At 41.9% G+C, this 14,904-nt stretch overlaps 2 protein-coding genes across 4 annotated transcripts in view; one reads left to right on the forward strand and one right to left on the reverse strand.

Moving 5' to 3' along the window:
* Nucleotides 1-5,191, forward strand: part of kansl1a (KAT8 regulatory NSL complex subunit 1a) — a 21,613-nt gene extending 16,422 nt beyond the window's left edge. Inside the window, exons 6-14 of the mRNA XM_058406453.1 lie at nt 1,380-1,548; nt 1,721-1,909; nt 2,527-2,691; nt 2,775-2,932; nt 3,250-3,368; nt 3,455-3,512; nt 3,606-3,718; nt 3,977-4,259; nt 4,757-5,191. Of these exons, the coding sequence (XP_058262436.1) occupies nt 1,380-1,548; nt 1,721-1,909; nt 2,527-2,691; nt 2,775-2,932; nt 3,250-3,368; nt 3,455-3,512; nt 3,606-3,718; nt 3,977-4,259; nt 4,757-4,888 (1,386 nt within the window). The 3' untranslated portion in view covers nt 4,889-5,191. The remainder of the gene's footprint in view (nt 1-1,379; nt 1,549-1,720; nt 1,910-2,526; nt 2,692-2,774; nt 2,933-3,249; nt 3,369-3,454; nt 3,513-3,605; nt 3,719-3,976; nt 4,260-4,756) is intronic.
* Nucleotides 5,192-9,735: 4,544 nt separating this feature from the next.
* Nucleotides 9,736-14,904, reverse strand: part of mapta (microtubule-associated protein tau a) — a 30,617-nt gene continuing 25,448 nt past the window's right edge. For all 3 annotated transcript variants that reach the window (XM_058406609.1, XM_058406608.1, XM_058406607.1), the window contains one exon: nt 9,736-11,964. In XM_058406609.1, the coding sequence (XP_058262592.1) occupies nt 11,767-11,964 (198 nt within the window). In that variant the 3' untranslated portion in view covers nt 9,736-11,766. The remainder of the gene's footprint in view (nt 11,965-14,904) is intronic.

A 14,904-nucleotide genomic window follows, 5' to 3' on the forward strand; every position in this document is an offset into this window, starting at 1 on the left:
TGAGAGATTGTGTGTGTGTGTGAGAGATTGTGTGTGTGTGTGAGAGATTGTGTGTGTGTGTGAGAGATTGTGTGTGTGTGTGAGAGATTGTGTGTGTGAGAGAGAGATTGTGTGTGTGTGAGAGAGAGAGAGACAGATTGTGTCTGTGAGAGAGAGATTGTGTGTGTGTGTGTGAGAGAGAGAGAGAGAGAGACAGACAGATTGTGTGTGTGTGTGTGTGAGAGAGAGAGAGAGAGAGAGAGAGAGATTGTGTGTGTGAGAGAGATTGTGTGTGTGAGAGAGATTGTGTGTGTGTGTGAGAGATTGTGTGTGTGTGTGAGAGATTGTGTGTGAGAGATTGTGTGTGAGAGATTGTGTGTGTGTGTGAGAGATTGTGTGTGTGTGTGAGAGATTGTGTGTGTGTGTGAGAGATTGTGTGTGTGTGAGAGAGAGAGAGACAGATTGTGTCTGTGAGAGAGAGATTGTGTGTGTGTGTGAGAGAGAGAGAGACAGACAGATTGTGTGTGTGTGAGAGAGAGAGAGAGAGAGAGAGAGAGAGACAGATTGTGTGTGTGTGAGAGAGATTGTATGTGTGTGTGTGAGAGAGAGAGAGAGACAGATTGTTTGTGTGAGAGAGAGATTGTGTGAGTCTGAGTGTGTAATAGCACGTGTGTGATAGCGTGCATGTGTGTTTGAGAGGTGTGTGTGTGATGCCATGCGTGATGCCGTGTGTGATGGCGCGTGTGTGTGCGTGATGGCGCGTGTGTGTGGTGGCATGTGTGTGTGATGGCGCGTGTGTGTGCGTGATGCCGTGTTTGTGTGTGATGCCGTGTGTGTGCGTGATGCCGTGTTTGTGCGTGATGGCGCGTGTGCGCGTGATGCCGCGTGTGTGCGTGATGGCGCGTGTGCGTGATGGCGCGTGTGCGTGATGGCGCGTGTGCGTGATGGCGCGTGTGTGCGTGATGGCGCGTGTGTGCGTGATGGCGCGTGTGTGCGTGATGCCGTGTGCGTGTGATGGCGCGTGTGTGTGCGTGATGCCGTGTTTGTGTGTGATGCCGTGTGCGTGATGGCGCGTGTGTGCGTGATGCCGTGTGCGTGATAGCATGCATGTGTGTTTGAGTGGCGTGTGTGTGTGATGGTGTGTCTGGGGGAAATATCTAAAACACACACGCTATCACAGAGTGTGTGGTGTGTGTTAGTGGTGTGTGTTAGTGGTGTGTGTTAGTGGTGTGTGTTAGTGGTGTGTGTTTAAGACTCTGATGTGTAAAACATGGAATTAAAAATCTTTTAAATTTAGCATCTCACTCAGGCTTCGTTTTATTGCTTTAAACTGACCTCAAATCCTGCATTTGGAAATGACCCACATTTCTAATGTCCATCATGGCCTCATCCCTCCTCAGGTTCAGCGAGTGTGTTCCCCACGGAGTGTGTGTGACGTGAACAGTGTGTGTGTGATGTGTGGGGGCAGTCAGCTCCACCCTAAAACAGAGCTACAGTTTGAGCGCCCTCTGCTGGACAATGTGGCTATGCAGGACCCCAGTGTTCATCCTACACTGTCCCTGCAGTCAGGTACACACACACACACACACACACACACACACACAGGACCATTTGATTTGCTACTCATTATTTATGATTCGATTCTCCGAGCCCAAGCACTTTTGACAATATTTTAGGAACAGTGTATTTTTATTTTGCTGGACCTTTCCCCGGATTGATTTTATTTATCTCTGTGTTTCAGACATGCCTCTGAGCGTACAGCTCCAAAGAGCGCTGAAGTTGCACTGGCAGACACGGAACATGGAGAAAGTCAAGCCTCTGAAGAAGCTGTCGGTCAAACACAAGCTCTCGCACTACTCCTCCTCCTCCTCCTCAGCTGCACTATCCAAGCACAAGTTTAGGCTTTCCAGCTCGCCCATGGCAGCCATCAGTAAGTGGAGCTTTAAAGGGTTATGCAAAAACATGACACGTCTAGGTGACTTCCTGTTATGGATCAGTAGTAGGTTACACAGCTACAGGGTTTCAGTGCAGTTCCTCGTCCAGTTGTGATGCTGATTTTACACCAAATGACCTTTCTTTGATTTGTAGAGGTCAAGAAGCCTCTATTAATGCCACACATGCCTTACAGCACAGCTCTATATCCCAGCTGAGGAAGTTGGGCTCAGAGCGCAAGGGCAATTATGCTACAGCGCCCCCTAGACCAGGGAGGGTTAAGGGCCTTGCTCAGTTGCCCAACAGTTTGGTGGTGCTGGGGCTTGAACCCTGATCCTCAGATCAACAACCCAGAGCCTTTAACCAATTGACCCATCACTGCCCACTGTAATCATTCATGTCAGGAGCAGAGATCAGAGTCGGTGTCATTGATTCTGCTTTATTTAAAAGTGTAAAGTCAATATCCAGTGTAAATGTTATAAATGACATGAGTCTGTTTTCTTGTTGCCATAGCAACCGTCCCTGCAGCTGTCCAGAACCTTATTAAAGTCCACGATGCGTTTGAATCGAGTCTCGCTGCACGTTGCTTATTGTCCCCTCATTTCTCTCTCACAGGGTTCTCCAGCTATAAGAGTCGATCGGAGAGGGCGCGAAAGCAGGGCGAGGTCGGCATCCGTCTGCCCAAGGTGGACGCGCACACCCCCTGCAGGCCAGGCCGGCTTCTGGACAGGAGCCCCAGCAGGAAGAGAGCCAGGGAGAATTCGCTGGACCGAACCGAGTGTGCGTACTTCATGGGAATCTGTTCAGCGTGTGATGTTGCGCCTCGATCCGCATTCATTCTGTAAATTCATTTTTCCTAACAGCCCCGAAGCTGCAGTTCGATTCAGGAAGCCCGTATCCGCCATCGCAGCCAAGCCTCCAGCCGTCCACCCCGAACTCCACCACCAGCAGACAGATGTGTCTGCCCAGTGACAGCTCCACACCTCTGGGCCCCAGCAGTCAGACCGGCTCCTGCTCTATGGTACAGGACTCCAAAACACTTTATATTGCAATAATCACAGTTTAGAACTTATTATACAGTGTCCTGGAGTGTGACGACCCTTCTGCCGAATTCTACATGGTGCCTCGACTGAATCACGTGTAGAAGCAGGCGGGGTTTAGGACCTGGAACTTTATGCCAGCTAGATGATGAAGTGAAGCTAGCATGTGTTTAGAGAACTAGCATGCATGTGAGACCATCATAATCGGAGAAATCAGCGTTGTGCATTCTCTCTCTCTCACACACACACACATCTTGTCCTCTTTTATTTATTTATTTATTTTTGTTTGTGTTTGCAGCCAATTAGAAAGCGGAGAAGTGAAAACTCCTTTGACATCAACAACATCGTCATCCCCATGTCCGTTGCAGCGACTACCAGAGTGGAGAAGCTTCAGTACAAGGAGATCATCACCCCGAGGTACACGATCCTTTTCCGTTTACGATAATAAGTCCGTCACTGACCGCACCGTCGTTCTCTTTAACACTGCTTTGTTTCGGTTTCAGCTGGAGAGAGGTGGACGTCCTTCCCCAGCCTCTCGATGAGGAAGACGAGAACGTCGAGGTAGAGTAACTTCCTGTCTCTGATTTCCTGTTTCTGATCACGCTCCGTTTTCCCCATGATTCATTTCTGCATGTCGTGTGTGTTTGTCCGCAGGTGGAGGACTTGTCCGACACAGCATTTATGCGGCTTCATCAGAAATGCGAGGACCAGGAGCGCAGCCGCTGGAGATGGACCGCCCTCGCCCCAGCCAAGAGAAGAGGCAGCAGGTATCTTCTGAATAACGACATCCCTCAGAGTCTTGAAGCCCCGCCCTTCCACCTCCTGTCTCGTTTTGCTTGTGAATTACTCGCGCTTCATCCGAGTCAGGATGAAATGGAGGATGTTTTGATTCCGTTAATGTCAAATAAAATGTCAAAGCTGTCAAATGCAGCACTTTCGGATCATTACAGTGTTAATTATAACTTATAACGTGAACTCGCTCATTTGCTTTTTATCTATTTATTTATTTGTGATGTCACCCGCAGGTCGTATAAGTCTTTGGACGGCAGGACAACTCCGTCTCTGAGCGGAACCAACCCGTCTACTCCACAGCCGTCGTCTCCGGACACAGGGCACTTCCACATGCTGCAGGATTACGGGCCTGTTCCTTCACCCCTCAGCCCCCCCAGCCCTGACACACCCTGCTCTCGTGATGCACACACACCTTCATCGAGGGACTCGTACACACCTCACCTGAGAGACACGCACCGGCCGGTGTACGGCGAGGATACACGTTGTTCTACACCCGACTGCACCTACGAGGAGAGAGTAAGTAACTCGCAGACGGATTCATCGCTTTCTCTTCGATCCCGAGCGCAAACCTGTGACCAATGGCATCAGAAATGGAAAATATGACCGGGTGTTTTCCCACCGCTCGTTCAGCGCTGCCATGACAACCAGGAGCTTGTGATTGCGGTCTGAATGCGTGTTGTTTTTTATTAACGAGTCTAAACTCGTCAGTTCAGTTCAATGTGGAATGAGTCACAACCTGAAGGAAGGTATTTGCGTCACTCCGCTTCTGTATTTTACAGATAGATAGATTGAGAGAGAGATTTAAATTTGATTAAATTCAATATTAATTGGTTCTTCATCCCAGTTTGGTTATTTGATGAGCCCAAATACAATCCAAGTCATTTCCTGTGTACGATTGACTCAAAGCTGTAGTCTGATCGAAATCCGTGTTGCATTATGAACTCCTCCTGCTTCAGATCCTTAGCACTAAAGCTAGCGACTCTAATCATTTCTTCTTCTTGATGTTTCTACAGACGGTGCAGCCCTGGGAGCGCAGGAGCTTCCCTCTCTCAGAAGACCCAGAGCTGGAGCCCAAAATGGACCCGCAACCCCATCAGAGATTCAGCTGCGGGGCCGAATCGGAGAGCGAAGCGTCTTCGGCTTAATAAACAAAGCTCCGGCACGAAGAAAAACAACAAACAAACGAAAGCGCACCCCTTCTGGCATTAACCGTAACGAATAAAGAACTCGTATTAAAAACAAACAATAAATATATTAAAGAACTTCTGTTGTTTGATATTCAAACATCAGCCAAATATTTTCACAGTTTTTAGTGAATATTAAGGAACGTAGAAATTTAAAACTGTCTCATAAAGCTCTTTTTCTCACAGAAAAAAACTTCAGTGTATTAAAAAAAACAAAACAAAAAAAAAAAGGACAAAAAAAAATATATACACCCAAACCATTAATACTCTGATAGTCTCGGTGTGATATTCTAACCTGTCAGGTGAACACCTTGTAGCGCACTATGTAGCAGACTTCCTGAAGGGGGCTTGACCAAAGGGTGTTTCTTTCCCTGCTGACTAGTTTGTGTATGCTTGTGTAATGTGGAGTGATGACCAAATCCAGACAATACTAGGTTTTTGTTTTATTCCCTCATTTAACCTCGACTAAAAATAGACGCATCAAATGTATCCTCACTATAGAATCCACATCCTCAGCTTTCGAAGCACTTCATAAAGATGTCACTATGTATCTCACACACCATTTCCATCCTTGTTGCACTCTGACATGCCCTTGTACACTGATCTGACCCTCTGACCCTCCGTCTGACCTGATTTTGTTGTTTTTCTGACGTCACCAGTTCTACGTTAAAACCGTATGCACTTCCTCTGTAAATGGAAGTGTTCGATACATCATGTAGAGTATTATTTACAGCTCGGGTTTTCTAATGAGTCTTCAGTCCAGGATGATTTATTATTATTATTATTATTATTATTATTATTAAGCAGAAGATCCATCTTCATGTCACTTTGCTCCAAATCACGTGTGCAGAACCTTTTCATTTCTGGTGTCTGTTTACTCTCAGGTACAGTTCGCAGTACAGTACGTGAGGTGGTTTGTCTGATCCGGCCTAAATTTCTTCACTTTTCTGTCCCACACAAGCCATCACACAGAGTAACTACTGGCTATGCAAAAAATCAACATTATGCTTAAAATCATCTCCTCTTCTTCTTCTCATCTGTTCAGAGTTTTTGTTCCCCCATGTTCTCGTTTCTGTAGTTATGCAAGACAGGTCCCGTTGTAAGTTTAAAATTGTTTGAAAAGTTTAAATCATTTGCAGAAAAAAAAAAATAAAATAAAAAAAAAAAAAGCTTGTAAATATGACCATTAAAAAAAAAAAAAAAATCAAACCCCTCCAACTGGTGCTGGTTATTGACTGAATTATTTATTTATTTATTTTACTCTTATTTCTTTATTTTTAATGAATTGGTTTTTTTTTTTTTTTTTTTTTTTAGGATTTTGCTCCAAGGAAACACTTGGGATGGCATCTAAATAAAAAAAAAAAAATTTAATACATGTTAAAATAAATGAAGAGAAAAGAAAATTCTTTAAAAATATTTTCAGAATAATTAGTGTTCAAAATGATTTAGAATTAATTTCTTTTAATGAATCAGTGGCAATGATTTTACTTTCTCTATTTATTTACTTATTTTTTACCGGTCTGACACAGGCTTGGTATTAATCACGATGTGAAAGTAAAGGGTCATAATGACTCGGGGCCTGAATTCTTGATTCTCAAGATCATCCCAGAGAGCTCTGAATTTATCTTTCAAAATTTCTAGCTAGGAATCTTAGCTTAAGTGTGATTCAGGACCTCAGAGCAAATTTCACACTGTGATTGGTTGTCCAATAAAGAGCGCTTATAAAATAGCAAATATAAAATGAGCAGAGAGAGGTGAAGTGAGTAACACTGATCTCATCATGGCACCTGTTAGTGGGTGGGATATATTAGGCAGCAAGTCAACATTTTGTCCTCAAAGTTGATGTTAGAAGCAGGAAAAATGGACAAGTGTAAGGATTTGGGTGAGTTTGACCAAAAGGGCCAAATTGTGATTTGCTAGACCACTGGATCAGAGCATCTCCAAAACTGCAGCTCTTGTGGGGTGTTCCCGGTCTGCAGTGGTCAGTATCTATCAAAAGTATTCTTTAAGACCTGGAGGCCAATTTAGAGGACTTAAAGGATCTGGTGCCAGATACCACAGCACACCTTCAGGGATGTAGTGCCTCAAAGGGGTCAGGGCTGTTTTGGCAGCAAAAGGGGGACCAACACAATATTAGGCAGGTGGTCATAATGTTATGCCTGATCTGCTTTTTTTAAGGGTTAAGATGTGTTGTGAATAACTTTTATCTTTATCTTCTCTTTCATTTTAAGGAGAAACGCCCTGAAATTTCTTAGAATTCTTTGCGCTACGAATTTTTAATAATATGAGTCCTGGAGTCTCTCCTAAAGGATGCTCTGGATGGTGCAGCAACCCATCACAGGACACAATCACACACTATGGATAACTTAGGGATGCTGATCTGACTGTATAGCATGACGTGGGCTGATGGAGGAAACCCTGAAGCTCAGGGAGAACACAGGGATGGTGGAGGCAGAACTCGAACCTCTATAATAGGGTTAGCATTAAATGAAAAAATATTCCAGTGATTCGAAGCATTAAAAATCAAGAATAAAGAACGAGAAAGCTTTGGAATGAAGGAACCGATGGATTGTTTTGGTCTTGTCTTCTACACATTTAGCCTGTGGTGGGGAAATGGCTCAAGCATATGATAAAAAGCATCATGAATGCTCTTAAATAGTTTCAGATTATATCCTGAATCCTGGTGGCCTCCATTGGAAGGTTAGATTTTCGCTGTAGAAGAAAATAATACAAAAAAATGTACAGAAAATCAATCTACATCTACATGCATCTGAAAGAATTTGATCATCTGTTTAAGTGACATCTATGGTTCTTCAGATGTTTTATTGTGAAGAAGTGGTAAGGTCAGCTCTCGCTTAGAGGCTTCAGATGTTCTGCAGTTATAAATTATCAATCATCAGCCAATGAATAATGACACAAAGAAGCCTTCCAGGAAAGTAAAATGTAAGCCAGAGATGAAGAAACCCTGAGAGGAACCAGACTCTACAAGCAACCTCCTCCTCGTTCAGAGATTATAATTAACGTACTTTCTCTAACTCTACACTGTATAATGGAGTGTGATTGTGTAACCAGGACCTTTGAGCAACTGATGAAGATGAGCATATGATTAGGAGTTGTTGCTATAGAAACGAGCACATTAATATAGACCTGCGGGTTGAATTCTAGCCAGGATTAATGTTATTAAAGATGAATGAAAACCTTCTGATCCATCAGAACACCGCTGGGGTATAACTGAGTGGTGAGACTTTCTCATTCTCCCATGAATCCTTCATTTCAACATACTGTATATAATATGGTCAGTTCAATCACAGGAGTATTGAGGTCACTGATGGTATAAGAGTGAGAAGGTCTGGCGATCTAGTTTATCCCAAAAGTGGGGTTGTTCAGTGGGGTTGGGTCAGAAGCACAGATCTGTTCAGGACACTCAGGTTTTTCCACAAATTGTGTCTTCATGGACCTCACTGGAACAAATTTGGGCTTCTTAGTTCCAGTGAAGGGAAATTGTAAAGCAAAATGTACAATTTTCTGCTTTTAATTTTGGGAAACTCTTTGGAAAATGTAGTAAAATGTAGTAAAGTTTTGGAACAGCTCCATGAATACACTATACTGGGACACCTCTCCAAATCACTGAGTTCAGGTGTTGTTTTTCAGGGGTTGGACTCGGTCCCTTAGTTCCAGTGAAAGGAACTCTTAATGCTTCAGCTTCATACCAAGACATTTTGGACAATTCCATGCTCTTTGTGGGAACAGTTTGGGGATGACCCCTTCCTGTTCCAACATGACTGCACACCAGTGACCAAAGCAAGGTCCATAAAGACATGGATGAGTGAGTTTGGTGTGGAGGAACTTGACTGGCCTGCAAGAGTCCTGACCTCAACCCCATAGAACACCTTTGGGATGAATTAGAGTGGAGACTGTGAGCCAGTCCTTCTCATCTAACATCAGTGCCTGACAAATGCTCTTCTTCTAGAGTAACAGTCAAAAATTCCCATAAACACACTCCTAAACTTTGTGGAAAGCCTTCCCAGAAGAGTTGAAGCTGTTATAGCTGCAAAGGGCGGGACAACTCCATATTACATTCATGTGCATGTAAAGGCAGACGTCCCAAAACTTTTGGTAATATAGTGTAGCAACAAGATTTCCCCAATTTATAAATAATAAATTCAAGTTGATAATAAAACAATGCTGGGACACAGAGGTCTATAAATCCACCCTTGAACAATAGAGTTAATGAACACAACTGAAATACAGCTGCATGGTGCTGTTACAGCAAATCCCCTGTTGATGTTGGCCTGGAGTATAATTTCCCTTGATGTATAACGATCAGTGACATTTATTCTGTAATTTCCGTTTGGCAAAAGTCCCAGTTGTAATGGTGCAGTGTTTTCATGAGGACGTGTTACATCATCTTACGTTATAGTATTGACACCAAAAATTAGATCCAGGCTCTTAGTCTGCGTTTTATTGTGAATTATTTCTGTGTGCGCATTAAAAAATATATATGTTTTGGGTATGAACAAAAAACACTTATTATTATAATTTATTGTGAATAATTTCAGAAATTTCCTCAGTTATTTGATCTTTAAAAAAATATATATACTGTATATACTATATATATATATATATATCTTCATGATGAAGAAACCTTGATGAAACCTTTTTTTTTTTTGGGAAAAGCTTCTACTAGCCAATGAAAGAACCCTCAGGGTTCGATATAGAAGGAACCATCTCATGAACCCTGTGCAGTCTGTATTCTTGATTAATTTACCTTAATTTTACGACAGAGAAGCATCACCCGAGAGAAAGGATTCTTTATAGCCTTTATTTCCAAATTCACATGTACATTAACAAGAATCAGTTATTAATAAAACACACAATAACAATATTGACGATCACAGTTCTCAAGCTAAAATGTACAAGCGCAGAATTAGGTGAATGGTGTCAATGACAGCAGGATGAAACCCACCAGCTCAAGCTTACAGTGTAGAACAAGACATTACGCTCAAAGTGGTGGCCTTCCCTCTACAACAAGGTCACTTCTGGATCGCCGAACCTGTTCCCTTGACCCGCTCTTGTACATGGAACACATACTTGTACTTCTTTCACTCGGTAGCCCCACGTACCACAAACAGTATACAAACCCCATCCAAGAACATTCAAAAACACATTGCTGTTCCGTAAAAAAACGAAACCCAAACAAACGGAAAAGACCAGATAACTTAGCATGCAGATTATCGTTGTGCGAGCAACAACCGCCGAACTGCTCCGCAATCTTTTTATTTTTATTTTTTATTTTTTTCAGCACTCGTATTCCTTGGCAAATAGATGAATCATAAACGTTAATACACATACATTATATAACTAACGCTATCTATACAGCTCCTCCTCCATCATAAAAGAAAGGTGTGGGGGGGGCGTTTTTCGGCTAGTATATTCCCTTCTACTATACGGCGATACAGCGCAAAGAAAAACAGTGAAAAGAACAGTGTTTAAACCTGGAGGTGATGCAGAGGCATGCAAGGAGCGTAGATAGACATTCCGAAGCGTGATGGGCGTGCTGGGATAACGCAACCTAGGCTAATAAGGGAGAATTTTAGCAGTGTCATTGGCTGAAAGCTGTCCAATTGTGTGCATTAAAAATAAAAATATTTTGACAGGAGTGTACACAATGTGCCTTCCATGCATTTCAACTGGGGTTTCAAGGACGATACAAGAACACAGCGATTTGTGGGAAAACGTGACGGATCGGTGCGGAAATAAACGTCTTGCCGATTTTCACAGTAGAGTTTGGGTATGGACCAAAAAACACGAAATGAGTATAAACCACTTTTCTGGGATAGAAAGACACACTTTTTGTATGTATTCCGATTTTCATCGACTTAAAATCCTTCCCTACGACTGAATTATCACCAAAGCACACAGGTTCTAAATAACCAACAGCAGCTTATCCGTTACTGTAATGATAAAAAAACGAAAACGTTTTAGTCGAATCAGTTCCACGAAGTGTACAAAAAAAAAGTTCAATACTCATAACCTCCATTTCTCAAACAGGTGAAAATGTTTCATGTAAAGCGTTCAGGAATCGAGTGAATTCATATCACCGGAGCTACACTGCTGCTAAATAGTGAAAAAGTTAAATAGGAGACGCATCTACAATGACAAGAAAATAAAAAATAAAAACAAAAATTAAGACTGCCAGCAGGCTCAACACTTTCTTTTTTCACCCTCATGTCAAATACATCCCATATCCACAGAATAATACTGTAAGAAAAAAGTGCCTGATGAACAACATCTGGTTTAACATCAAGCTTGCCAAATTCACTGGAAAAATCTCCTAAATTTAGATATTTTTGAGGCGGAGATCTCAATGTCTCTTAACGTTTATTAGAAATATTAAAAGTGAAACATTCCTACTCCTGTAGTACCCTGTTAATTCATGCTTCAATTTTTTTTATGAAGATTGTTTTCTCTTCTTGGGAACCAAATTCATGTAAATGTACAGTTTCTATTCTTTTTCATGAACCTCCGAAAGCAAGGTGAGAAACCTGGTCTTTCAATACTCTTGTCCGATTCTAATTCTTTGAATGAAAAATCGAAGGTAAGAGGTAAATCAGATAAAGAGAGATTTTTTTTTTTTGCAGTCATGGGCAACTGATGCTCAGGACACGGTGAAGCCTAATGCTGAATGTAGAACTTTAACAGTGAGAAAGCGAAGGCTCCTTGAAATACGGGATCCTCATCAGCAACAGAATCAGGGAGATGAAGACTTTCCAATGTCCGTAAGTGACTGTAACAAACGGGTTTAGGGCTGAGGAGAGAGAGAGGACGAGGGGGAGAGATCACAAGCCCTGCTTGGCCAACGAGGCGCTCACCTCATCTGCGAGCGTGGCGAGCTGCGGTGGATCAGCCATGTTGATGCTGCCGGAGGAGGAAACAGTGCTGAGCTGCTGGGGAGACTCTTCCAGAGAGATGATCTCGGCGCCGTGGTCGGTCCGCGCTTTGGCCTGCTCGCGGAACATCAGCTTGTGTGACTCAATCTGGGACGAGCAAAAATAAAAACCTAATGTTCTTAAGGGTTCTATGAGGTGTGTGTACTGTGGAGTGACTTTCTGTATAGCCTTAAAGGGCAGCAGAGGTTTTACTCTTCATGAAATACACCGATCAGGCATAACATCAATAAGACTGATGATCTCCTCATCATGGCACCTGTTAGTGGGTGGGATATATTAGGCAGCAAGTCAACAGTTTGTCAAGGCCCATTGATGGACGTGGGGAGAGAAGGCTGGCCCGTGTGATCCGATCCGACAGACGAGCTACTGTTGCTCAAATTGCTGAAGAAGTTAACGCTGGTTCTGATAGAAAGGGGTCAGAATACACAGTGCAGGACGGGTCAGGGCTGTTTTGGCAGGGACCAACACAATATTAGACAGGTGGTCATAATGTTATGCCTGATCGGTGTATTTCATGATTGAGAAGGAACCGTTAAGATTGCTTTAAATTTCAGTGTTTTAGATTAAAATCCTTAAGGTGTCTTTTTCCACTGACTATGAGAATAAATAATAAAACATAATTTGTCTTGTGGTCAGCATGGGGAAATGGAAAAGAATATTAATAATATTACAGATGCCCCCTTGTGGCCAGAAGTTTGAGTACTAATGAAAACCTTATTAACATGTAGAGGTTAATCTCTATCAAACCTGCTCTATCTAAAACAACTGTTTTAACTATGTTAATAGATAATTACTGTAGAACTTTCAGCCCTGGGTCCTAATGCCCCTACCCTTTACCCAGACCATATACTAGCACTACACTGGGATTTGATGGAGATTAACACAAAACGTGTTCAGATGAAATACTTAAAATTATTGCGTCTTATTGCATATTCAATAAATGGGAGTTATGAAAGGAATCCAACATCATCTGGTGATATTTGTGTATGCAGCTGTATTGCGTATGACGAATTATATAAACAATTTGAAATGATATTTTTTCTGTCGATTGAGTTTCCATCTTTAATACGTGAAACACACACGTACTAATGTATACTTCACACGTGACTTCAACAGACTCTTCATTAGCACAGGCCTTAACTCATCATATTTAAATATTCAGGTATTAATGCAGGATTTTTCCTGTACTGTTACCGTAAAGTTAGCGCAATAACAATTTCTTTTCAAATTAGTTTAGTCACAAATATTGTTCTGATCAATTTACAGCTTTAAAATCTAGAAAGATTAAAATATATAAATCCACACGTGTCTGTTGACGTGAAACAGCTCGACCTCCTGTATTTTTAAAGTCGCAGCGTAGTCGACTTATTTCTCACCAGCAATGGATTATTTTTTATGATTATTATTAATAATAATTCAATAAAATGTATTTTATTAATAGATACATGCATAAAGTTTATAAGAAAAACTGCTGTGGTCATTACTGGGCACTTTCAAGGCACAAAATCCGGAAGCCTGACACTGGGGACTCTTTCCAAAAAAATATCTCCTTACACATTTTGATGTTCCTTTTACTCCCCGTCTAAGCTGTTACTATGGAAACGAACATTAAAGCTTGCTGACCTCAATGTTGAAAATTAATCAAGAATTTAATAGTGCTCTGATATATAATAATAATAATAATAATAATAATAATAATAATAATAATAATAATAATAAGCTTGCTAATAAAATTATTCTGCGACATAAACCTTGATTATTTCCAGCAGAGAAGAATATTTATAGCATTACAAAGAGAATTCTGTGTGTTCAGCATGATTAAAAGCGCTCCTCGCTCCTCTCAGGTGCCACTCCATTAAACATTTCATACACACTGCCTTCCTCGGTACTTACTGGAGTCTTCGATCTTTATCTGGGGGTTGCTGAGGTGGATGGGTTCTGGGGAGACACTGATGGATGATGGGGTGGTGGGGTCACTGGGGTCTGGGGAGAGCGAGCCCTCATTTAGGGGCGTGTCTGCACCTCGGGCTTTTTCTCTCTAAACACCCGCCCCGTGGTGGCAAATGAATGGTGACATAAGCAACCAAAAACATAAGAAATGAATTAGATGGGTGCAACATAAATTACACAGGGAATGCAAAATGAGAAAATTCTTGAAAAAAAAAAATGCAAGAAAGGGAACAAAAATAGGAAGAAAATGTTTTTAACAAAAAAAAATGGCAGGCAAAAAATGGCAGGCACTATATATTAGACACTATATGGACAAAAGTTTGTGGACACCTAAGGTTGTGTGGAAGCCCCTGGGCACAAAGCAAGCTGATGGAAAAGCTTGAGTGTCCTTTACAGATCCTTGACTCTGACTGAACTGTTCTGGAATAAACTGGAACACAGACTGAACCCCAGTGCAGTCCGATCTCACTAATGATCTTGTAGTTGAAAGATCGCATATCCTCACAGTCATGCTAATGGAAATCCTTCAGAGAACAGTGCAATTTTATTTCAACAGCACAAGAGTGGATTCAGTCTGGAAGGAAATGTTCACCAAGCACAAGTGATCAGGTGTCCACAAACTTTTGGCCACGTCGTGTTTCTGGACTGGTAGGAATTACAGATCGGTAAAATACTTCGGGCATTTTTTTTCGGGTGAGGATGCAAGCGGAAAACAGAAGAAGGGTGAGAAGGAAGCCGTGTGAGATAATGGAAGGAAAGGAAGAGAACACTGATCTGTTGGACAATCACTGACCTTGCTTCAATTTCTACATAAAACTACTTGGGGAAAAAATGGACTTCTGATAAAAAGACAAAGATCGGACCATCAGGTTTGGACTAAAATTGTACCTAGAACAAAAATATACAGTATTTCACAGATTTCTGTCTGTAAGGAAGATCTAAATCCTTGCTAGCTGAGCGATCTTCTTCTAAATCCATAATGAAGCTACATTAGGCAAATCAGTTCAGTTTGTTCACACTGGAGAGATCGTAACAGACTCTTACACATTCATACGAAAAGAGAAAATGTTGATGGAA

The sequence above is a fragment of the Hemibagrus wyckioides genome, linkage group LG13 (assembly GCF_019097595.1).
Source record: "Hemibagrus wyckioides isolate EC202008001 linkage group LG13, SWU_Hwy_1.0, whole genome shotgun sequence".
NCBI classification, from domain to species: Eukaryota; Metazoa; Chordata; class Actinopteri; order Siluriformes; family Bagridae; genus Hemibagrus; species Hemibagrus wyckioides.